Here is a 26,128-nt window from a genome sequence, read left to right on the forward strand (position 1 = left end):
GGATACCTTTTGTTTCTTTATTTCTTTTTTTCCCCGTCTTCTTACCTTGAGAGAAGCGCGAACTCTTCTCACTGTAGCGTTCCAGCTGGTCTCTCTTTAAATCTCAGGCCGAATTCGTAGATTTTCAGGATGATTTGAAGGTTATCTAGGTAATTTGTTGGGGACAGGTGATTTGGGGACCCTACTCTTCCACCATCTTGCCTAGATTATTTTTTATTTTATTTTGTTTTATTTTTGCATCTAAATTCTTTGTCTATATTTTCACTGTCTCTTCCTAGACTGCTCTGAGGTTCTCAATTAAACTCATGGTCTTCCCACTCCCCGTGACTCCCTTACGATTAGAAAGAAGCTCCCCTCATTGCTTCATGCAGCTCTTTTCTTCTTCTTCTTCTTCTTCTTCTTCTTCTTCTTCTTCTTCTTCTTCTTCTTCTTCTTCTTTTCTTCTTCCTTCTTCTTTCTTTCTTCTTCTTCTTCTTCTTTTTAATATATCTACATCTATCTGTCTATCCATCATCTATCTATTTATTTATTTGTTACAGGAAATATTGTAAACATGTGTCAGTCTGTCACCCAACATGAAAGTTGCACTTTGGTAATAATATCTATCGGTTGCTACCCCATTCCATTCCCTTGAGTCTTTCCTCTTAAATATCCTCCATTCTGAATCCTATACTCCTTTTTCTCATGCTTTTGTTTTTAATGCATTTTTTAAAATATTTTATTTATTTATTTATTTATTTGAGAAAGAGAGAATGCACCAACAAGGGGGGATGCAGAGGCAGAGGGAGAAGCAGAGTCCCCACTGACCTGGGAGCCAAATGCAGGACTCAATCCCAGGACCTTGGGATCATGACCTGAGGGGAAGGGAGATGCTTAACTCACTGATCCACCCAGGCACCCTCTAATGCATTTTTATTACATCTATGTCTATTGTCACAAAGTGGGTTTTTGGCTCTTCAGTTGTTCACAACTTTATGAAAAGGTGATTAATAATTATCTTTCAGGATTTACATATTTTAGTTTATATTATTATGAAAAGGTTAGCCAAATTGTAGCAACACTTTATGGGCCTTTCATAAAATAAAGGATTTCTCTACTAGCTGAAGTGATTGATTCCAATTAGAAGGACAGCGTGTTGATACTACATAATGAGGTGCCAGAAGGACCATGCCTATAGCTATGTTTGGGATGCATTAGCATTTCCATGAACAGAAAGAGAATAGAAACTATATAAACAGCCCTCTTGCTCCCCCAAGAGAGGAAGTACAATTGAGGACTCAGATGTTTCAGGAACAAAGTGGGGTCACTTCAGCAGGTGCAGATCAAGGGGCAACAGTTTTGCAGCTCTTTTCAAAGATCTGAGCATCAGATATGAAGTCATCCCTCTCTGAACTCCCAGTTCTGGTAGCAACACTGTTTCCATTTAGATCCTTCAGTTTTAGTGGAAGTAAGTTCTTCCTGCAGGGTAATAACTTTGGGGTTACACCAGCATCCCTCCTTTTCCCCTGTAGTCACTTTCAGAATACACTCATTATTACCAAATGCATTAGATTCTTTGTTTTAAGTCATTTGTATTGAAAAAAAAAAGAGTATATTTGTTTATTCACTTGATTTTTTTTTCTGCTGATATTTGAGGGGTTTTTTTTTTGGGGGGGGTGGTTATTGGAGTTCAATTTGCCAACATATAGCATAACACCCAGTGCTCATCCTGTCAACTGCCCCCCTCAGTGCCCATCACCCATCCCCCTACCCGCCTCCCCTTCCACTACCCCTTGTTCATTTCTCAGAGTTAGGAGTCTCTCGTGTTTTGTCACCCTCATGTTTTGTCCATGTTATGGAGTCTCTCATATTTTCACTCATTTTTCTCTCCTTTCCCTTTATTCCCTTTCACTAATTTTTATATTCCCCATAATGAATGAGACCCTATAATGTTTGTCCTTTTCTGATTGACTTATTTCACTCAGCATAATCCCCTCCGGGTCCATCCACATCGAAGCAAATGGTGGGTATTTGTCATTTCTAGTGGCTGAGTAATATCACTTGATTTTTTTTAGATTCTACAAATGAGTAAAATCATATGGTTTTTGTCTTTTTCAGTTTGACTTATTTCATTTACCATAATGCATTTCTAGGTCCACCATGTTGCTGCAAATGGTGTGATCTCATTCTTTTTAATGACTGTCTAATATTCCAGGTGTGTGTGTGTGTGTGTGTGTGTGTGTGCGCGCACGTGTATGTGTGTGTTTGTGTGTGTGTATTACATGTTCCATATCCATTTGTATATCAATGGGGTGGGCATAATGGGTTGAAGAGGAGTAGGAAATACAAGCTTCCAGTTATGGAATAAATAAGTCATAGGAATAAAATGTACAGCATAAGGAATATAGTCAGTGGTATTGTAATAATAGCATTCTCTGGCAACAGATAATAGCTACACTTACACTATACATTACACTTATGCATAGTGTAATGTATTAACTTGTCAAATCACTGGGTTGCACACTTGAAACTATGTAACATATCAACTATACTCAAATAAAAACATTTAAAAATAATGGATATGATTTCTCTTTCTTAAATGATTGGAAAGTAACTTTCTGAGGGACATTTGGGTGGCTCAGTAGATTAAGTGTCCAACTCATGGTTTTATTTTATTTACTTATTTTTAAAGATTTTATTTATTTATTCATGAGAGACACAGAGAAAGGCAGAGACACAGACAGAGGGAGAAGCAGGTTGTACCTTAATGACCAACTTTGGGAGAAATAGAATGATGTGTTAAGACAGGTCTCACCCTCAAAGTTTGCAAGCAAAGTGGAAATGATGAAATGTAGTAGTCCAAGAAAATGACATTTGAATAGGGCCTTACGGCTTTCAAAGTATGATTCACACCTTATGACAGACAAGGAAGACATTCTTACTTTTATTCTATAGTTATGGAAGTTAAGTGCTAGTCAGTAGCACAGTTGGGACATGATCCCAATATTCCTTTGCTGTGAAAGGAATAATAACATTTACATATTGACAATCCTAATAGGACGTCTTATGAAACTGTTACAAGGTTTCTGAGAAGGGGAATTCAGTGGCTGGAAAGAACAAAGGTTGCTCCTTGAAGGGGGAGGACATTGGGGCTGGATTTTCAAGTGCATCCTAATTGATGAATCCAGTTGATTCTCCAATATGACCTCACCTTGGTTATAAGGAGAGTCTTTTGCTGCAGAATTTCCCCAGGGCAGCCTTCATGTCGGTTTCTCAGACTATAAATGAAAGGATTTAACATTGGGGGCACTGTGATGCACATCACAGTTATCACTGCATCTTCTAGGCCATAACTAGTCAGAAGGTAGAAATACATGCTCATAACTGTCCCATAATACAGGGAAACAATTGTGAGGTGGAAACCACAGGTAGAGAAGGCCTTGAACACCCCCTTCCTGGATGGAACCTGCAAGTCTGTGGAAAAGACTCAGACTTAGGAGATGATGATACATAGTAATAGCACAGAAAAAACACCAACCCCTAGGTATATCATCCTCACATTTAAGTGGGTGTCAGAACAGGATAGCTTGAGTCAAGAGACAATGTCACAGTAGAAGTTGGCTACTTCCTGGTTGTCACAGAAGGGCAGACTAGCTGTGAGCAGAGTGTGGGGGAGGGCATTGGCATTTTCAACTACCCAAGACCCAACAACTAGGAGGACACGAGTCCATAGGCTCATAATTATTATATAATGAAGAGGACGACTGATGGCCACCGCATGATCATAAGCCATTGAAGCCAGGATATAACTATCTGTGAAACCCAAGGCTAACATGAAACACATCTGTGTTAGGCATCCCCCAAAGCAGATGGCTTTGCTCCCTAAGACATGGTTGGCTAACATTTTAGGGATGGTTATAGAAGAGAAGAGGATGTCAACAAAGGAGAGATTGGCAAGGAAAAAATACATAGGGTTGTGAAGGCGAATGTCAGAGCGAATGGCCAAGATGATGAGCAGTTTTCCAATCAATGTGATGGGGTAAATGAAGAGGAAGAGGATGAAGAAGAAGTCTTACTATTTTTAGTGTCCACTAACTCCCAGGAGGATGGAAAGGACTCATTGTCTCCTCCCATGGATCCTTCAACAGAAAGGAGAGAGAAATCCAGAATTATTAGTAAAGTTACTCTGTATAATGATCTTTCTAAACCACCACATCTGACTGCTGTGGTTGTGGTGTCTACACGTGGGGCTTATTCAGTTCCTAGATAGCCAATAAGTAGCAGGGGTAAATCCCTGTTGGACAGGGATTAGCCCTGGACACTCACGTCTACAAAGTGAGTAATCTTGAATCAGAGGTTCTCATCTACTCAAGCCCAGCATCATCAACCATACACCTAAGGTTTAATAATTTAACAGATAAAGTTAATGTTCTATGTGCTAGAAATTGTGTTAGGCTTTTTGGAAATCACAAATATGTGAAAACACGGTTTATGCATCCATTTAGTCACACATGACTATTTTATTTATATATATATATTTTTACATATTTTTTAATTGGAGTTCAATTTGCCAACATATAGCTCATATCCATTTTTAAAGTAGACATTCACCTTTGATAGGTTTTCTCTCTATTCCAAACCCTTTAACATATGTAATCACAGTGTTTTTTTCTCTTCAACTTTCTCTTACCTTTTTCTTCCCCTTTGGTGACTCATCCAACTCCATCGTGGCTTCAGCTACTGCTTAGGGGAATCTTAGTTCTGTATTTGTAGGCTTGATTTTACATAATTCCACATCCACTCATCTTGTCAACCTGTCTGAGCCAAGTCTGTATATTTAATCTAAGTAGATTGCAAGCTCTTTTAACAGAAGAATCTCTCTTGTCTACTTTATCCCTTGTAAGATAATTGTGGAATATTATTCATTTTATGTACCAATAAGTTTGCAGCTTATAATTCTTGAATTATGTGAAAAGTTATTTCATGGGTTTCCCACATAGGGGATGCTACTTGGCACTATGACTTTTACCAAGTTATCCCTCACCTCTGCATTTGATCCTATTGATTCTTCATTTAAAATATTTTGTACAATGCTTTTCTACTTACTGTCTCAGTGCTTTAGTTTGACCGCCATTATTTTCCGCATGAAATCTTATAATGATTTTTAATCTTATAATCTTATAATTGATTCCCTCTTCTTTGATCCATCTTAAGGCATATCAATGGTGGTAGAGACTACTAAGCTGCTCACCCAAATCTAAGTTATTCTCTTCTTCCTGGACACTTAGTTTGACTACATTTCCCAAATTCTACATTGATATGTGGGCATATGACTGAGATTTAAGCAATCTACTCATGTGCTCCAATTCTGGTCTTCCTCCACGTTCTTTTTACACTATTGACAGCTGGATGCAAATGAACAGGAAGCTAAATGGGATGGTGGAGTCACATAATGGAATGAGTCTGTGTCCCAAGTTTTCAACATGTAGGAGAGCCCCCATCCACCAAGAAGACATGCTAATACCGGGGATGTAGGAGAGTAACAAACTTTTATTCTTTTTAAACCATTACACATTTTGCAGTATTTGCCACTGTTGTCCAAGAAATTCTAAGTAATTCACTAATATTTCTAATTAATTGAACCTATAATTAATTCATTTACCATTTCTCAGTGTCTCCTATAGTGTACATGGGAACTGTATGTTAGGCACAGAGGATGCAAGTAAAATTATCATTCCCCCCAGTATTCTGTGCTTTTTCCAGCTCTGCACCTGGATATGGTTTTGTCTCTTGAAATGGTTTTCCATGTGTTCACATGAAATCATAATATCTCATTGTTAAGAAGATTCTATCAACTCTGGAGGGCTCAGAGACTATGGTTACCTTATATGGTAAGGAAGTATCATATTTTGAGTTGGAGCTCTTGGCATAATGGCAGGTTTAGTGATGTCAGCAGGTCTCATTCCAATTTAAACACCTAGAAATCTAGATAAATTATAAAAGTTTTTAAAATTTCTTGTATAAACCTAAGAGAAAGAAATGATAGTATGTAGGCATGAGAAACAAACAAAAAAAAGAGCAGGAGTTAAAAGCCTGAGATGGTGGCTCCTTGGGGATTCAGCCAGCAATGAGGTTCAAAGTCTGGGGTCTGGAGAATCATTGCCCCTTATACAAGAAAAGTGCCACAGAGCCATATAGGGAAAATTTAGTTTGAGCCTTCTGCACAATATGCTGGAAGCCTTGCCCTATTTTGAATTGAGCAGTAGAACACATTTTGCTACAAAGAAAATGGAGCACATTTCAAAGACAAAGTACTTATACATTTGATGAATACTTCAGGGCAAATGAATTATATATCTTTATTAGGAGCATCAGATTAAAGCAGGAAAATCAGTCTGGAAAAGATGCTTGGGTTCATATGTGGAGGATTTTGAACCAATGCAAACACTTCGTTCTATATTCACTGGGAGGTAGGATCAGTATAGTGGGGGTAGGTTGCACTAACTCTTTGTGATAATAGGCATATGCATCTTTTGTTTAATGTAAATATAGATTTCTGGACATATAAATAAAGCGATCAATAGGGCAACATTTTGGAGTGACAATCTGGTACAGAGACAACCACAAGGAGATAAAGGAAATGAAGGAATGTAAGAAAAACTGCACCAGAAAAGAATGAGAAGGTATAATCATGGCAGGAACTAAAGAAACAGAGAACCCAAATAGAGGGCGCCGAGCAGTCATGAACTGAAGATGTAGAAGCACAGAGCAAGATGTTGGAGGTGATAATGGGGAGAGATGATTCTAGCAAAGCCCAGGAGGAAGAGGTGGCAGACAGAATCTTATCCTCCCCAGAGGAGGAGTAGGACATGTACCAACGTGAATGTCAGAGGCAGTGACAGCCTCAAGTTCCCTGGAAAGACATCCAGTTCCAGGGCAATACTGGCCACTAATTGCTCTTCTTGGGAAGTGTTTGTGCCCTGAGAACTCCAGCATTTGAGGGTGCTGAGAACAGTCAGGATACAGGAGACAAAGTGCTTCCCCCTTGGCATCAATGGCAGCAGACAAGGCCAACAAAAGTCCTCTGAATGCTTTCAGTGTCCCTGATAGTTCATATCATGAGTGTTTTGATAACGAAGTAACATAATTTTCATAATTTTAATAACAGGTCTGATTAATGATAATTATCTAATGACTTAGCACTAAGGGGCCTCAAGCCAACACCCTTGAATTCAAGGGAGTACACCCTTGAATGTGGCTTTGTACCTCCCCTATGAAACAATGGGCTCCTGCAGGTCCACACACGTGCGTACACACACACACACACACACACACACACACACACACACTCCTTCAGGAGTCAGAAAAGGCTCAGACCTGAGAAAACCAATGGAAACACTTCTTCTTGTTCTTGTTTTTATGGACAAGAACCCATAGGTAGCCACAGTTAGAAGGGGAGGGATTCTCACCACTGCCCCCCAACTTTCTCCCATTTGGCTACAAAATCTTAAGAGTCTAATTCTGGAGCCAAGGTGTGAGCTCTTGTTTTGCTCCTACCTCTGTGTAACTTTAGGTAATTCAATTCACCATTTTTTCATCTGATAAAATGACAAAATAATTCTCCTTACCTCTGGGGGTTTTGTGAGAATTGAAGGAGATAACACAGGTAGTGCTCTGTATCCTTTGATATCACTGTTATAAAGACTTCAACATCCACAGGAGTTGGGCTCTCCACTGAGGAGACAGCTCAAATACTGTTAAAAAGGATCCTGAGCTTGGGGACTTCACTCCTCTTCCACAAATGGGGAGTTTACAGCCAGCATCTAATGTTTGTTAGCACTCATTTTGGGGGGCAGGTATGCTGGGTAGTGAATCTTCTGTTCCTGGGGTGGAGAGGGACTGGGATGTCTTGTAAAGAGGAGCCACTAGCTTCCCATGTGTAGACAGAGGGGTAGCAGGAGCTGTCCTGGATGAAGCATGAAGGTGAAGACTCCAGTTTCCTCTTCAAGGAGGAAGGGTATGTTATAGCATCAAGAAAATTATGAATATTGGGACACCTGGGTGGCTCAGTGGTTGAGTGCTTGCCTTTGGCTCAGGGCATGATCCTGGGATCCCCAGATTGGGCTCCCTGCATGGAGCCTACTTCTCCCTCTGCCTATGTCTCTGCCTCTCTCTGTGTCTCTCATGAATAAATAAATAAAATATTTAAAAAAGAAAGTTGTGAATATTCACCAGGTTATAATGTTTTGAAAAATGACTCCTCAAGTTATTCATTCAAGTCCAAATCCAAATTATTGTTGAAACCTGTTGACATACTCCTATACTTATCTTCTGAGAGGGCACAGTGGCCCTTAAGTGTAATCTTACCCACAGTTCTCTTCTAGAGGAAGGATAAGTAAGATGGTATCAGGCAGTGTGTCTCTATGGCCCAAGCCCTGGATTGACTTATTCTAGCCTCTTTGTTGAAATGTGGGCCATTCTGCAGTTCAACACAAACTTGGAACCACCCTCAAGATACAAGGACTATGCTATAGCTAGTCATTCTTCCAGGCTACTCTGAAAGCTTTGTGGTGTTAAGTGTGCAAAGAAAAAGAGTTTACTTCATTTCTCCTCTAGGATTTGACTTGGGGAGAGTTTTTGTAGGTGCTGTATTTTCTGTATCTAGCATGCTGATGGCATTCACAGAGATGGATGGGACTTAGATGTTTATCTAGTCTGCTTCATAGGTGTGTCACCATTATAACATGTCTGATTTATGATAATTATCTTATGACTTAGCACCCTCTGTGGCAGAGAGGTCCTTTCCTTTCTTAGAGGGCTGTGGTGAAGACTGAGCTCTGGCTAGGTATCCATCCAGCATCTGTCTCTAACTGGCTGTAACTGACCTCAGATAGTTATTTAACATACCTTCTCACATTTAAAATAGGAGCACTACTACTGCTAATACTTCCCTACAATACTACTAATACACTCATAAAGTTTTTATGAGTTTCAAATGAATTAATAAGTGTCCTTAGGAGAGCCTAGTGGATAGTACTTAATTAAATAAGAGGCCCAGTCAGAGTTAACTGTGTATTTTATTTGTTATTATTATTAACTCCTGATCTACTCCTGTAGTTGTTGGACACCTCTCAAAAATCTTCCATGAGACTGGGTACATCTACCACAGATGTTAATACAACATTGTTCCACCACACTTTGCTCTAGCCATGTTTCGAGTCACATCATTCAATGATAATGTTACTGCCCTGTGCTCAAATCCTGTTCCGATGTCCAGGACTTGGGATCCCCAGACTTGGATACTGTGACATGTCATGATAACATTTCTTCTAGTAATCACATTTTGATGTTGACTTCCTTTACAGATTCTCTTGCTGCTTCCATATTTTGATTACTAGGAGCCCATTAGAGGCAAGGAATTGTGCAATGTTATTGGAGAGAACTATGAAGAAAATTATATTTAATACTAAAATATATGCAAATATTATCTGTGGACAGTGACTACAGCTTTCATTAACTTACAAAAGAATCTTTGATCATCTCCTCCCCACAAAGAGAAAAACTTCTGGATGGTGAGAGTTGCTAAATTGAGTTGTCTGTTGGCAGATCCAGGCTTGAGTAAATCCCTTATCATTTAAACATTTTTTAAAGGAATAATTTATGAAATGTATTTGCAGAATAAGAGAAAGAGCAATAACTTATATACTGTAAGAAAAACTTATACCTGCAAACAGTATAAGAAAGGAAACAAAAATTTTTATGTTATTTTTTTAATGTTAAGACATGAAAAAATATAGCATAAATCAGAAACAAATGTAGATGAAAATGAAACTCATAGGGAAACAGCAGAAAGAAATGATTAAGAATGAAAATAAGATTTTAATTGACTTTTTAGGCAGAGATGACATCAGAAAAAAAATAAGTAATGTGAAGGACAGACTTCAGAAGTCCTTCCAATGAAGATTAAAAAAAAGAATTTAAAACAACAGTGTAAATTAGCTGGAATTAAAATAAATACTTAAAATTAAAAAAGAAGGAGTTTAAAGCAATAAATGAGAAGAGAAATCTTCGGTGTTGGAAAGAATGTAGAATTCTGATTTAAGAATTAATAGTTGCTCCAGAGGGGGAAAACCCAGAACAAATAGGACAAAAGTAACACTTAAAGTTGCGTAAAATGTAATATTGTAGAGAACCCAAAGTGAAATTCTAACCACAATCTGGAGAATATTAATGACAATATCCCTAGATGTATCCTGGTAATATTTTTTGATAGGAATAACATTTTTTAAATAAAAATTTCAGTGCCAGGAAATAACAGATTTCTTAAAAAGAGATAGAAGTTCAAACTTGCAGGTTCCTGGGTGGCTCAGTTGTTGCCACTGAGGTGGGTGCATCTGCCTTTGGCTCAGAGTGCGATCCTGGGGTCTTGGATTGAGTCTAGCATCAAGCTCCCTGCAGGGACCTTGCTTCTCCCTCTGCTTATGTCTCTGCCTATCTCATGAGTAAATAAATAAAATCTCAAAAAAAAAAAAAAAAAAGGAGGTTCAAACTTGCTTCAGACTTCTCCCTACAGCACACTGATGGCATAAAATATGAAGTATTATCAGAGTTTTAAGACAAATATCTCACAACTCAAAATTCTAATTCTATACCCAGTTAGGTTATTCCTGTCATAAATATGTTATAAAACTAAATGAATATATTGAAAATACTTTTTTAAAAAATAATATTTTGTTAGCACAAATTTAATTATTGTGAATAACCAGCATTTAAAATATCTGCATAATTTAGCAAAGGCCATGTATTTGAAGACTGGGAAGGAATGCAGGGAATAAAGCATATTCTGATTCTTGTGTTAAGTCATTATTTTGTTTTTGACTTTATAAACGAAAAAATGAAGGTGTAAATATCTACTACTTTTTTTTTGTATACTTTTTTTAAAATTGAAGTTCAATTTGCCAACATATAGTATACACCCAGTGTCATCCCGTCAAGTGCCCTTCTCAGTGCCGGTCACCCAGTCACCCCATACCCCCTCCCACCTCCCCTTCCACTATCCCTTGTTCTTTTCCCAGAGTTAAGAGTCTCTCATGCTTGGTCACCCTCTCTAATTTTTCCCACTCATTTTCTCTCCTTTCCACTATGATCCTTTTCACTATGTTTTACATTCCCCATATGAGTGAAACCATATAATGATTGTCCTCGGATTGACTTACTTCACTCAGCATCATACCCTCCAGTTCCATCCACATTGAAGCAAATGGTGGGTATTCGTCATTTCTATTGCATATAGAGACCACATCTTCTTTAGCCATTCATCTGTTGAAGGACATCGAGGCTCCTCCCACAGTGTGGCTATTGTGAACATTGCTGCTATAAACATTGGGGTGCAGGTGTCCCAGATTTTCACTGCATCTGTATCTTTGTATACTAAATACCCAGTAGTGCAATTGCTGGGTCACAGGGTAGCTCTATTTTTAACTCTTTGAGGAAACTCCACACAGTTTTCCAGAGTGGCTGCACCAGTTCACATTCCCACCAATAGTGCAAGAGGGTTCCCCTTTCTCCACATCCTCTCCAACATTTGTCACTTCCTGTCTTGTTAAATATACATCTCCTAGCAGAACAAAAAAAAAAAAAAAAAAAGTAGAAGTAACTGTATCAACTCAAATCAGCTGTGGTCTATATGAAATTATAGAAAGAGATTTGTATTTTCATATTTTCAGTTTAAAAGAAAAAAATCTCCCAGAGTCAGATACCTATTTTAACTTTAAATGGAAAGGGAAAATGAGTTTTATACCAAGGTTCTTAGAACTGTCGAAGGAAGCAGGTACTAAATACAGTTCCAGATAACAGAGGCACAAATTTGAAAACATAATTTAGATAATTCAGTAATTAATAATTGAAGCCATTGGTTTAACATGCATGACAGACCCTTATGAGTTGAAGATTTCATTCCACAGGATATAAAAATCATCCTTGAAATCAAGTATCTTTGAAAATATTTCTTTTCAAGAACATTTCCATATTTAAATGACAACAGAATAAGATACATCTTAAAAATTTCACACAAGCTTTTATACCAGAAAAGAGAATAAGATAGGCTGTGCATGTTCTTAGCTTAACATCTTATCACAGTACATCAAGTGGACCACACCTTTACACATAGAGCTCAGAATTTCATCTGCATTCTATAGCTACAAAGAGCAACTATCCTTTATTTTTATTTCCTCTATGACTTTTTAACAAAGATTTTCTTTATTTTATTCATGAGAGGCACAGAGAGAGAGAGAGAGAGGCAGAGACACAGGCCGAGGGAGAAGCAGGCTCCTCTCAAGGAACCCGATGTGGAACTCGATCCCCAGACCCCGGGATTACTCCCTGAGCCAAAGACAGACTCTCAACCGTTTAGCCACCCAGGCATCCTTCCTCTATCACTTTTCTTAACAAGGAGGACCTACATCTTTAATGCTAAACTCAGGGGCCGTTAGATGACATTGAATTGTATACTGGACGGACAGCTTCCATTTGCTCCTCCAGATTATTCTTCTTTCTCCACCCTGCTCTGTGCTCTGGGAATTGACCAGTATGAATTTACCAATGGGCTATCTTATCCTGTGCCTTCTGGTTGGGCTTAGCTGATGGAGAGCTGCAGCAGAGATTAGAGGCAGGGAAAAGAGTGAGGTTGGAGAATTTATTCTTAAAAATACCAAGTTGTGGTTGCTGCATCCTTACATAAAAGTCACAGCTCCAGCCAAGCAGCTGCCTTTGTATGTCTTTGCACATCTCTCCATCTCCCTATCTCTCTCTGCTTTGATAGCTGCTTCCTCCCCCCCCTTTAGACCTTGGGTATAAAGTCCTTCTTGATATTTCAAAACTTATTTCTGAATGAAAAGTGTGCTTGTTGCCCTTGAGATGTCATTGCTTCTAGGTCTGCTCAGTAGACAGAGCTAAGAAATACATGTAGGTGTATATACACATAACATATACACATACTTCTCTCTCTACATATTTAAAGTATATCCATCTATATCTATCATCTATCATCTCATCTGTCATCTATCATCTGTCTAATATACCTATCATCTGTCAATCTGCCTATGTACCCATCTTAGAACCATAAATTTATGCACATACCTCCAATCCCAGTCCTGTACACAGGGTTCATTCTAGTTCTTCCTCTTTCCATATTTGAAATTCTCTCCTGCAAGAGTAAGAAACTTGGCTCTTATTATCCACAATTGTAGAATATTCATAAAGTAGTTTCAGAATTGCTAACTCATTCCACTGTGGAAAACAAATCATTAACAAGAATAAAATATAATATTTGTGGTTAAATATGGCATTAACCTGAGGGCACAAAGTCAAAATACTATATTTAAGAGCTACTTGGCTTAGTTTTTCTCCTATTTTTTTTTAATAATTTCAACCTTCTTTTTTTCAAATTTTTATTTATTTATGATAGTCACACACATAGAGAGAGAGAGGCAGAGACATAGGCAGAGGGAGAAGCAGGCTCCATGCACCGGGAGCCCGACGTGGGATTTGATCCTGGGTCTCCAGGATCGCGCCCTGGGGCAAAGGAGGCGCTAAACCACTGCGCCACCCAGGGATCCCTTTTCTCCTATTTTTTATGTGGTTCTATTATTCATTTGAAATAGGTTTATTTGTTTCTGTTCACATTCTATTTGGGTTGGTTTTATCCTATTTTTTATTTCATATCTATACCTATGACAATACTATATATGTATCTATATCTATTTATATCTACTTCTATGGAGTGTTTTATAATCTGGTAAAATTATTCCACCCTACTCCTGCTGTATTTGAAATGAATCATATAACCACACTGAAAGGGGTCAGGAAAAGTAGCCTAAGTAATTCTTGGACACAGTATTTTGACTATATATCCTCATATTAAATTAAAAAAGAGACTGTAAATACATATACTCTAGTTATTTATTTGTTTTCCTTAGTGGCATGGGTTAGCAGTTCTCAGACAACCTTGTGCATGTTCTAAGATTGAGCTTTCCTTTTCAGTTCTTTCCTGGAGGAAGGGCAAGGAAAGCCCTGGCTACAGGGATGCTGGTGGGGTGGAGCTGGTGGGGTGCTACTCTAGGCTCTGATCACGTGTGCAGCAGCCATAATCAGATACCAGTGCTGGACCTTCTGGGGGAGGGCAACTGCTGGTAATCCAGGAGCCAGTGGTCAGCGGGGATCTGCGGTGGAGCAGCATGGATGTCCAGAGTCGAGTTTTCTGGAACCCATTACTCTTGGTGCTCCTTAGTCCTCAGAGTCTTCCATTATGTTCCAATATTTGTTCCTCTCTCATCCCTCAACCAAACTTATAGTGACCTTCTCATAAAAACTGAGAAAAAAAATCTGATAATGACCATGGCTTCGTATATTTTCTCCTGCCCCAAGGGACTATTCCCTCCATACAACATATCCTAATTTTAGCAGAGGCCTTTTGTGAATTAATTAAAGAGTGTCATTTCAGATGTCAGGAGATTTTTTGGATAGATGGGGTTGCTCTCTAGTTCAGCCCAAGAGACAGGCAGTTAATATCTTTTCTTAGAGGAAATCCCAATACTGCTGGACCACATCTTTCCCCCTTCCCAGAAACTGGTCCTGAGGAGATGTAAAGGGTCTGGAACTATTACTGAGCTTCAAACTTCCTCAAGATCCCTAAAGCACTCATACTGAGGCTACCTGGGAAACAAATAAATAGCACAAGTTCCCTTATGGTCCAGAGCTGAGAACCCTAGGATTATACCAGTGATCCTGATGTTAATGACCAAACACACTCCTGCCTGCAACCCTGCTGTAGAGTGACAGTGTCAGAGTTTTCATGTTAATTTCCAATGATGTAGAAGATGGAAGAAGAGGCAGTGGGTCATTGCTGATGGAGGCTGAGACAGACACAGGCAGGAAGGTAAGCTTTACAGCTGGAATGGGACAAGCCACAGTATAGCCCCCATTGAGCAACGACAAACAGACAAAGCATGTCCTAAGTGCAGTAAGAACTATGAGGATAAATAAGGCATGCTTGCCATCTCTGTAAAGGGTCAAAGTCAGGTAGGGAAGAAAAGACCTGAGTGATAATGGAAGTATAACAGAATCTTGACATTTGCACTCTTTGGGAGGAAGGATGATGGTAAGACTTTTCCACCAGAAGACAAGAGATATGCAAGGAAGTTTATGAAAATCACCAAATAAGGGGCACAGAAAATAGATGATGGGGGAGAGCAGACCACAGAGGATCCCTGCAGGCTGGTGCTTCCAGGAATTCTTCACAAACAAGGACAGCAGGTGGGGTTAGAGCCAGTCCCCTGGGCAGGGTATAGGGATTGGTAGGTGAAGTGTTTCCTTTCATGCACAGAAAACCACATGGTGAATATTTTAGGATAGCTGTGGTTTTCAAATTCTAGCCCCCATGGGAAGACTCAGAAAGTTGGGCACCATCAAAAAGGGTGTCTGTGTCTGACTGAGAATTAGGTGGTCTCAGGTTTGGGTGGGAATAGAGAATTTCTACTCCTCTCTTCCTCTACATCAAGGCAAGCCTATAGTTGGTCATTGCTCCTAGTTGCAGACAATACAAGGTTCTGGAAGTCTTTACTGTAGGTCAGTGGATAGAACCCCTCCCCCCACCTACACGTGAATTCAGGGAAACTACCTTTTTGTTTCTCCTCACGACCGTGGGCCTCAGTTTTCTGGAGGTAAAATGGAGGAACTTAATTATACATGTTCCAGTGTTTGTGCCTGCATTCACCCAGGCATTGTGTATTTATGAACATCTCTTTGGTGCCAGGCATTATCTTACGCACAGATGAGAAGACACAGTGACCCTGACTTCTTGATACTTTCATTTTGGTGGTGAGACTGGATTTAATGAAGTAAGTGTTATAAGTTATAGTGGTGTTAAAATATGAGCAGTGGAGGTTAATATCGGAACACCCAGCAAGCTGAAGAGAGCTCAGGGATGTTTATGCAGAGTCCTTGTGGATGCACAGGACTTAAATGAAGGAACAGGGGTGGGAGGTGGTGGTGGTGGAGACAGTGTTCCAGGCAGAAGGAAGAGCAATAGAGGTTATCCAGAGATGAGGACTAGGGGCTGGGGTTGAGGGGGAACCTGTGTATCCAAGAAGCTGATAAGTACCATATTTGATGCTGATAGAGCAGGGACAGTACCAGATTGATGATGGTGGTGTTGAATGGACAAGTCACAGGTAGACCACTGGGGACAGGCAGGCACTGATGGGAGGATCAGGAAGCCCAGGGTGGCATCTGTCTGATCACAGGGAGAGCCCTGGATCAAAATGGGCCAGTTGTCCAGTAGGAAGGTATTTGAGACCAAGTGTCAGCTCTGTCCAGCCCCAGCCTCTCTCCTCCACAGCACAGGACCAGAGCCTGACATGCAGAGTCACAAGATAAAGAGCAATCCAGATTCTGCTACTTAGTGTGTGACCTTGGGGCACCTCGCTCAGCTGTTAGCAAAGTCTGTGGCCTGTGTCTGCAGGGGATTCAGGAGGTTCCCTGGGCAGGGCTGCTAAAAGGACTCACTGAATGGAAGTTCCTTGCCTTCAATTGTCTCTCCACCACCTTCGTCCCCTCATCAGCAGGGAGGCTGTGGCAGGAACTTGCTTTGCTCAGGTTGCCTGTGTAGGAAATGCTCTTCACTCAGGGTGAGGGTCTGGCCGACCAGCCACGTAACTCACTGGGCTGGGTCCTGCCCTCCTCAGGTAAGGGAATATGGCCCTCAGAGATGGCTGCATCCTGGTGTCCCTGCCCTGCCGGAGATCCAGGCCCTTCTCTCCTTGGCTTCTCAGGGTGACCATCTCCTCTCTGCTCCTGTCTACTGCTTGCTCGGACCTGTGGCAGCGTGGACAGCACAGCTCCTTCTACACAGCTCCTCTCCCTTGCTCTGTCTCTGTACACTCTCCTGCCCTGAGCCTCTGAGCTTTCCAGGATCCTCCCCAGTGACAGGATCTGTCCTTCAAGACAATGGCCTGTAACTCCTCAAAGGTAACTTTGCTTTCTTCCTCTCTTCCTTTTGTTAATGGGAGGAGCATCAGAATTAGAGGTGCTGTGAAGGGTGCCAGGTTCATCCTTCCTTTATTTATTTTTTTTAGAGATTCTTATTTATTTATTCATGAAATACACACAGAGAGGGGGAGAGAGGCAGAGACACAGGCAGAGGGAGAAGCAGGCTCCATGCAGGGAACCTGACGGGGGACTCAATCCCGGGACTCCAGGATCACTCCCTGGGCTGAAGGCAGGCACTAAACCGCTGAGCCACCCAGGGATCCCCTTCATCCTTCCTTTAATTCAGGGATCCTATCACTGGTGTCTGGGGGATGCTGTTCAGGGCTGATGATGGGGAGCTCCACCATGACAGAGCAACACACTCCACTTTGCATCAGGTTCCTATTTTACCTTGTGAAGTTGCAAGTCTGTGCACTTAGTACAGTCCAGACATGTTTTTAAAACAGCTTTAATATTAATTATGCATTTCCCTATATTATTACCATGAACATTTAAACCATGTTCTTCAAAACATGATTTTTTTTTTTAAGATTTTATTCATTTATTCATGAGAGACACAGAGAGGGAGGCAGAGACAGAGGCAGAGGGAGGAGCAGGCTCCATGCAGGGAGCCTGATGCGGGACTGGATTCCTGAACTCCAGGATCACGCCCTGAGCCAAAAGCAGATGCTCAACCGCTGAGCCACCCAGGGATCCCAAAACATGATTTAATGAAGGATAGTTTTCTCCTTCTTCTATGGTGCAGATGCCACCCTCCACTTGCCCCCACACTGCCACTTCCCATACCCTGAGGATACTGTGCTTCCTCTTACCGCAACTCAGATGTCTTCCACCTGGAAGCCCCCCTTACCAATAATGGTGAACCAAATATCCCTTCACTGTGCTGTGTGGCATACCACAAGACCCTCTATCACAACAGTTGGCAAGTGCATATTGAGTTTCCAGCCTGCGTCCACCCCTCTTTGAGGCAAGGAAGACATAGCCATGAACAAGCCAGACAAGGAATTTCGTGAAGGGGAAAAAGACGATGAAAAAGTAAACATATAAACAACATGATCTTATCATGTAAAGAGTACTATGAAGTTAATGAGCATAGCAACATGGTGGAGAGCACACAATGGGGTGTGAGAGTGGTTTTTAAAATAAAAATGTCAAGAAAGGATTCTCTGAGGTAAAGAATTTGAGCTGAGATGTAAAAGTTGAGACTCGGTAATTAAATTGGAATTGTGTTATATTTATATTTCAATTTGGGGAGGATTAGAATTTTTATGTTATTAAATTCTTCCCAGCTAAGAACATGGTATGTCTTTCCATTTTTTTATATCTTGATTGATTTTCTTCGATCAAATTTTATAGTTTTTTTTCCTATAGGTCTTATGCTTTATTTGTTGCACTTAGGTCTAAGTATCTCAGGGATTTTGTTGTTGTTCCTGTGAATTTTTCCTTATTTCTGTTTCTAGTTTGTCTTTGCTAGAATGGAGAAAATCTATCATCTATATCTTCTCCTACCCAGCCTCCTTTACATCATCTTTCTGAATCCTCAGATGCTGACATTATCCTCGCAGTTACTTCACACTCTCTATTATTTGCTGGCTGACTGGATGTCTTTAGCAGAGCTCCTTTTTTAAAAAAAATTTTAAATTTTTATTTTTTTGTATATTTTTTAATTGGAGTTTGATTTGCCAACATAGAATATAACACCCAGTGCTCATCCCATCTAGTGCCCCCCTCAGTGCCCATCACCCAGTCACCCCAACCTCCCTGCCTGCCTCCCCTTCCACTACCCCTTGTTCGTTTCCCAGAGTTAGAAGTCTCTCATGCTTTGTCACCCTCTCTAATTTTTCCCACTCATTTTCTCTCCTTTCCCCTATAGTCCCTTTCACTATTTTTTTATATTTCCCATATGAATGAAACCATATGATTGTTCTTCTCTGATTGACTTACTTCACTCAGCATCATACCCTCCAGTTCCATCCACAATGAAGCAACTGGTGGGTGTTAGTCTTCTCTGATGGCTGAGTAATATTCCATTGTATATAGAGACCACATCTTTTTTTATCCATTCATCGGTTGATGGACACCGAGGCTCCTTCCACAGTTTGGCTATTGTGGACATTGCTGCTATAAACATTGGGGTGCAGGTGTCTCAGTCTTTCACTGCATCTGTATCTTAGTGCAATTGCTGGGTCATAGGGTAGCTCTATTTTTAACTCTTTGAGGAACCTCCACACAGTTTTCCAGAGTGGCTGCACCAGTTCACATTCCCACCAGCAGTGCAAGAGGGTTCCCCTTTCTCCACATCCTCTCCAACATTTGTGGTTTCCTGCCTTGTTAATTTTCCCCATTCTCACTGGTGTGAGGTGGTATCTCATTGTGGTTTTGATTTGTATTTCCCTGATGGCAAGTGATGCAGAGCATTTTCTCATGTGCATGTTGGCCATGTCTATGTCTTCCTCTGTGAGATTTCTCTTCATGTCTTTTGCCCATTTCAGGATTGGATTGTTTGTTTCTTGGGTGTTGAGTTTAATTAAGTTCTTTATAGATCTTGGATACTAGCCCTTTATCTGAGGTGTCATTTGCAAATATCATTCTGTAGGTTGTCTTTTAGTTTTGTTGACTGTTTCTTTGGCTGTGCAGAAGCTTTTCATCTTGATGAAGTCCCATAGCTCATTTTTGCTTTCATTTCCCTTGCCTTCATAGATGTATCTTATAAGAAGTTGCTGTGGCCAAGTTCAAAGAAGGGTAAGGGTATTGCTTGTGTTCTCCTCTAGGATTTTGATGAATTCTTGTCTCACATTTAGATCTTTCATCCATTTTGAGTTTATCTTTGTGTCTGGTATAAGAGAATGGTCCAGTTTCATTCTTCTGCACATGACTGTCCAATTTTCCCAGCACCATTTATTGAAGAGACTGTCCTTTTTTCAGTGGATATTCTTTCCTGCTTTGTTGAATATTAGTTGACCATAGAGCTGAGGGCCCATTTCTGGGTTCTCTATAACTTTTGATTCCCCCAAAACTTAACCATAACATCCTGCTGTTGACCAAAAATCTTACTTACGACATAAACACTCAACACATATTTTGTATATGTATCATATGCTATATTCTTACAATAAAATAATCTAGAGAAAAGAAAATGTTATTAAGAAAATCAGGGGCAGCCCGGTGGCCCAGCAGTTTAGCGCTGCCTTCAGCCCAGGGCATGATCCTGGAGCCCTGGGATCGAGTCCCGTGTTGGGCTCTCTGCACGGAGCCTGCTTCTCCCTCTGCCTGTCTTTCTCTCTCTCTGTCATGAATAAATAAATAAAATCTTAAAGAAAAAGAAAATCATAAGGGGGGGGGGTGCCTGGGTGGCTAAATTGGTTAAGTGTCTGATTCTTTTTTTAGGCTCAGGTCATGGTCTCAGGGTGATAAGATCAAGTCCTGCATGAGGCTCTGGCTCAACAGGGAGTCTGCTTGAGATTCTCTGCCTCTTCTCTTCCCCCTGATTGCTCTCTCTCTCTTTTTCAAAGTAAATAAATAAATCTTAAACAAAAAAGAAAAAAATCATAAGGAAAAGACATTTACAGTTCTGTGCTATAAAAAATCTGTGTTAGTGGGTTCATGCAGCTCAAACTTGTGTTGTTCAAGGGTCAACTATATACACTCCCATTATTTGCCATGCCGTTTGCACTCCCTCCCTGTGGAAGGTTATAGTTGTTTCCCTCCCATGTCTGGTTAGCCATGATACTTGTTTTAATAGTAAAATTGAGTGGACACGATGTGTACCAGTTCCAAGCAAAAGCTGTAAGAACCATTGTGCATTTTTATAAGCTCTCTTCTTTTTTCTCTTAAGAATGGCATGTCCCAAATAAGGGCTGTTTCTTCAGACTGAATCCCAGAGTGAAGATGTATGAGGCAGCACTAATCAGAGCTACATACAATTTGCAGTTGACATGCAATATAAATGAGGAAATAAACCTTTGTTTTTTGTAAGCTATTGTGATTTGAGGATATTTTCTACCACAGATTTACCAAGAGAAAAATGATTAACATAACATTTATTTTTCTTTGTGGACTGTGATTGGCTTATATTTTCCATCTCTACCAGTATTACTTTTAGTACCTTGTATTCTCCAAAGATTATTCATTTCACCCAGCATTACACACTTACTTGCATGGACTCTAGCTAAGTAGTCTTGTGATTTTAAATAATTTCTTTTTTCAGTTTATGTTCTCCTTTGTCATTTCTTTTTTGTTTATTTGTGTCTTTCTCTCCCTGCTTCTTCCCCTTTATTTTTGCTTGATTAGGTTAGCAAGTGACTTATCTCTTATATTGATTTTTTTCAGTATATACAAATCACATACCACCACAATATATCCAAAGTGTACAGTTCAACAGCTTTTTATTATATTCTGTATTCACTGAATTGTGCTACAATCACCACAGTAAGTTTATAACATTTTAATCACCCCCCAAAAAACCCTACATTTATTAGCTATCACCCCCACTTGTCCATCCGTCCAAACCTTAGGCAGCCACCAATCTACTTTCTGTCTCTATAAATTTGCCTATTTGGGAAATTTCATGTAAATTGAATTATATAATACGTTGTCCTCTATGTCTGGCTTCTTTCACTTAGCAAAATGTTTTCAAGCTCCACCCATGTTGTAACATGTATAAGTACTTCATTTCTTTTTATTGCCAAATACTCTTTCATTTTATAGATATATTTTATTTATCCATTCACCAGTTGGTGGCCATATGGGTCATTTTCAGTTTTTGTCTGAATGAATAATGCTGCTATGAACATTTGTGTACAAATTTTTGTGTAGAGATATGTTTTTATTAGTCTTATATAGCTAGGAGTGGAATTTCTGGGTCATATGGGTCAATTCTATGTTTCACCTTTTGAGAAACTACTGTCAGACTGTATTTCAAAGACACAGAAACATTTTTATCCCCACTAGCAGCATATTTCTCTCCATCCTCAACATCACTTGTTATCTGTTTGAGTGTGTTTTGGTGTCATATTTAAGAAACTATTGCCTAATCCAAAGTTATGAAGATTTATGCTTATATTTTCTTCTAAGATTGCTATAGTTTTAACTCTTACAGTTACATGTTTGATCCATTTCGAGTTAATTTTGTATGATCTAAGGTAGGGGTCCCATTCATTCTTTTGTAGATGGATACCCCATTGTCCCAGCACTATTTGTTGAAAAAGCCCAAAGAAGTATTTTGTTATTGTTTTGTTTTTACTTTGTTTGTTTTCTGATTTTGGACTCTACTTTTGCTTTAATTTTTTTCCAGTTCATTTATTTTTATTGATCATTTTGCGTCAGATGCTTAATTTGTGTATAATTTACTGTTATTCATATAAGTATTTAAAGCAATGAATTTTCCTTTTAGTACCATGTTAGCAATATTCCATAGACTCTGGTACATAATATTACTATTACTATTTTCTAAGTATTCTGAAATTTAGATTTTTATTTCTCTTTTGACCTCAGAATTATTTAATAGAGATATTTGCAACATTTTTTTCCAGGTTGAAAGGCTATTTTTGTATTTTGGCTTTGTTATTAACATCTACTTTTATTGTAATTTTGTCAGAGATCATTAATCGAATTTCTGCTTTTGGGGATTTTTTGAGGTTTTCTCTGTGGCCTTATGTATTTTTTTTTAATACACTCTCTAGGAACTTGAAAGTAAGTATTTATTACTCTTACTGGAACACAGTAATATAAATTATATATACACATTATATATAGACATACATAATGTACATACATAATGTATGTCTATATAAATGTGTATACATATTTATATACATATTCATATACATATTCATATGCATGTATTCACGCACATATCTTATTATTTTGTTTCATATTCTTTCTACTTACTTACTTTTTAAAAAAGTGTTTTTAAGGGTAATTTTTTTTTTTTTTTTTTAGGTAAACGCTACCCCTGACATGGGGCTTGAACTCATGACCCTGAGATCAAGAGTCACATACTCTACTGACCAAGTCAGCCAGGCACCCCTATTCTTATTTACTTTTTAATGACTTGATCTGTCTTGGATGATAGATGTTTATTTAAATCTGATGTGTCTTTTGAGACTAATAGCCCTGAACCTCTGCTCTCTTTGCACCTGGAGTGGCTTCTCTGATTGCTGAATTTTGGGTCTCAGCTTCTCTGTTCTCATCAGGAACCTGATCATTTTCGGAAAAACTCACTTTGTTCTGTTCTTCCACATTTTATGTTTAATGAGGGCAGGTTGTTCTCCTCTGGAGAGGCCCATGACTGTCCAACTGAGCCTGTGAAGGGCAGATTTAATTTGGAGGATTTAATTTGGTTTTAATTTTGGAGGAGATAACAAAACTCACTTAGTGAACACAACTAATATAAATTCTCCAACCTGGTCTTTTTCAGTAACAAAGTTGATTCTTTTTCTCCATATAATTAACTGTCTCTGACTAACCCTCAGTTGGTTCCATACGTGGGAAAGGAGCAGAATTTTCATGTATTGAGCCTAATTAAGCACTGATAGCTCTTCCTGCTCAAATGGTTTTTGCAGTCCTTAAAACGTACCGATGAAGTTTGATTCTTTACTTTCTATTCCATACACTCCCAAATTTGACTTTTAGTTCTCTTTCTAGCATTATCTCAGCCCACAATTCCTCCTTCACCTCATATTCAAAATCTTCCCATCTCTGAGCCTATCTAGGGCATTCTCTTGCCTGGCCTTTATTCAAGAGTTTGCCTCAATATGTTGCCCACATCCATTGGGTAAGATTCTGAACTACATTCCTTTTCTGCCTCAGTTTGCTTTGTCTCAGAAGTGTGTGTGTGTGTGTGTGTGTGTGTGTGTGTGTACATGCGCTTGTGTATGTATGTACATACATCCAACCAGTTTTGGAGATTTTGGAAATTAGATATTATGATTCATTCTTTGTCATTACGGATAACTGAAGAAGAGTTATCGTACGTATCTTTATTAAATAGCTGATTGTTAAATTGATTTCTGGCAGAATGGATAATATGAAAACTGTCTTCAAATACTGAGTTTTAGGCATGGTGGATCAGAACAGGTAGTCTGGAGTCTGAGAGTGATTTATGAGAGTTGAATGGGTAAAGAACCCTGAATCAGAATATTAAAATCAGGATTTTAGCTTAGACAGTTATGTCTATCCCATTAGACTGAAAATTCTTAGGAGGTAAGGGTTATCAATATCGTATTTACCTGGCACTCTAACAGGTCCAGAGCTGGTGCTTAGTCTCTGTGGAATGACTGAATGAATGAATGAAGGAATGAAAGCTTCTTGCCACCCTAGAGAATATAGCTGAAGAAATAGCAATTACAACTGAAGAAATCTAGGGCAGAAAGGAGTATAGAGAAATAAACCAGGAAAAAAATTACTTTAATTCTCTTAAATTGCATCTCTCACACTTCCTAGCACATTAGTTAAGTTTTAGTAAAAATGTACAGTGCACATAGTATGTGATCAACAAATATACTAAGTTCATTCTTTCTTCTCTAGAGTTCAGAGAATGGCACATAACATTCATCAATCATATAGAGTAAAGTATGTTTAGAGAGTTTTAATGGGTCTCATTTGAGGTCTCTTTCTCAGACTTCTGGGCTCATGGCAGGAGGGAACCAGACCAGCAGCTTTGAGTTCCTCCTCTGGGGACTCTCAGAGCGGCCAGAGCAGCAGAATATCCTTTTCCTGCTGTTCCTGTGGATATATATGATCACTGTGGCTGGAAACCTGCTCATTGTCCTGGCCATTGGTACTGATGCACGCCTCCACACACCTATGTACTTCTTCCTTGCCAGCCTTTCCTGTGCAGACATCCTTTTCACCTCCACCACTGTGCCCAAGGCCTTGGTTAACATCCAGACCCAGAGCAGGTCCATTTCCTACACAGGATGCCTGGTTCAGCTCTACTTCTTCTTGACTTTTGGAGACATGGACATCTTTCTCCTGGCCACAATGGCCTATGACCGCTATGTGGCCATCTGCCACCCTCTCCACTACAAGATGATCATGAGCCGCCGGCGCTGCACCCTCCTGGTTACTGCTTGTTGGATCCTTACGAGTCTTGTTGCCATGACCCACACTTTCCTCATCTTTCGACTTTCGTTTTGCTCTAAGAAAATCATTCCTGACTTCTTCTGTGATCTGGGACCCCTGATGAAGGTGTCTTGCTCTGACACTCAAGTCAATGAGCTTGTGCTCCTCTTCTTGGGGGGAGCAGTCATTTTAATTCCCTTCATTCTCATCCTGGTCTCTTATATGCACATCGTTTCAGCCATCCTCAGAGTCCCCTCCGCCCAGGGAAGGTACAAGGCCTTCTCTACCTGTGGGTCACACCTTGCTGTTGTTGCTCTGTTCTTTGGGACAGTGATCAGGGCTTATCTGTGTCCTTCATCATCTTCCTCCAACTCCATAGAAGAGGATACAGCAGCTGCTGTCATGTACACAGTGGTAACTCCCCTGCTGAACCCCTTCATTTATAGCCTGCGGAACAAAGACATGAAGTGTGCCTTGGGGAGATTTCTCAGAGGCAAAGTCTTCTTTTCATGGGGCCAGTGACTTCTGTAGTGCTACTGCAAGGTGCCCCCCACTCCCTCCAGTGAGGAATTTCACGGAAATTTCTACCTCAGGTTTTTTACTTCTTACTCCCATATATGCCTTATCATCACTCCCTCCTTCATGAGTGATGTTATTGAGGAAAATCAAGATTTTACATCATGTTTTAAAGTTAAAATGTTGGGAGTTGCTTATTTACTCATTTATTTTACTTATAACTTTTCACAAGGAAAAATGCCTTTTGCAACATTTCTAATTCTAAAAGTGTGCAGCCTTTTATGCCAGTTCACTAAAATTCAATTAGTGAGGTCATGGAAAGTGGGTTAATGATAAAAATATTAGCAAATAAGGTCAATATTGGATGGCAAAGAGTTTACAACTTTAAGTATAAGTATATATGCACACATATACTTTTTTCTTACAAAAATAGGAGATTATATAAACAATGCTTCAAGATCATGAGTCAAAAATCTTAGTAACTATTAAACCAAAGCTCTCAACAATATGGAATGATCTATGT

At 39.5% G+C, this 26,128-nt stretch overlaps 1 protein-coding gene and 1 pseudogene across 1 annotated transcript; one reads left to right on the top strand and one right to left on the bottom strand.

Moving 5' to 3' along the window:
• Nucleotides 1-3,195: 3,195 nt before the first annotated feature.
• LOC112933082 (olfactory receptor 1A1-like) lies at nucleotides 3,196-16,817 on the bottom strand (annotated as a pseudogene).
• A 7,834-nt stretch (nucleotides 16,818-24,651) lies between these two features.
• Nucleotides 24,652-25,611, top strand: LOC112933110 (olfactory receptor 1P1-like). Its single transcript, XM_026016180.2, has one exon. It carries the CDS (start codon nucleotides 24,658-24,660, stop codon nucleotides 25,609-25,611), a length of 954 nt encoding a protein of 317 aa, XP_025871965.1. The 5' UTR covers nucleotides 24,652-24,657.
• Nucleotides 25,612-26,128: the final 517 nt, after the last annotated feature.

This window comes from Vulpes vulpes, chromosome 2 (assembly GCF_048418805.1).
Source record: "Vulpes vulpes isolate BD-2025 chromosome 2, VulVul3, whole genome shotgun sequence".
NCBI classification, from domain to species: domain Eukaryota; kingdom Metazoa; phylum Chordata; class Mammalia; order Carnivora; family Canidae; genus Vulpes; species Vulpes vulpes.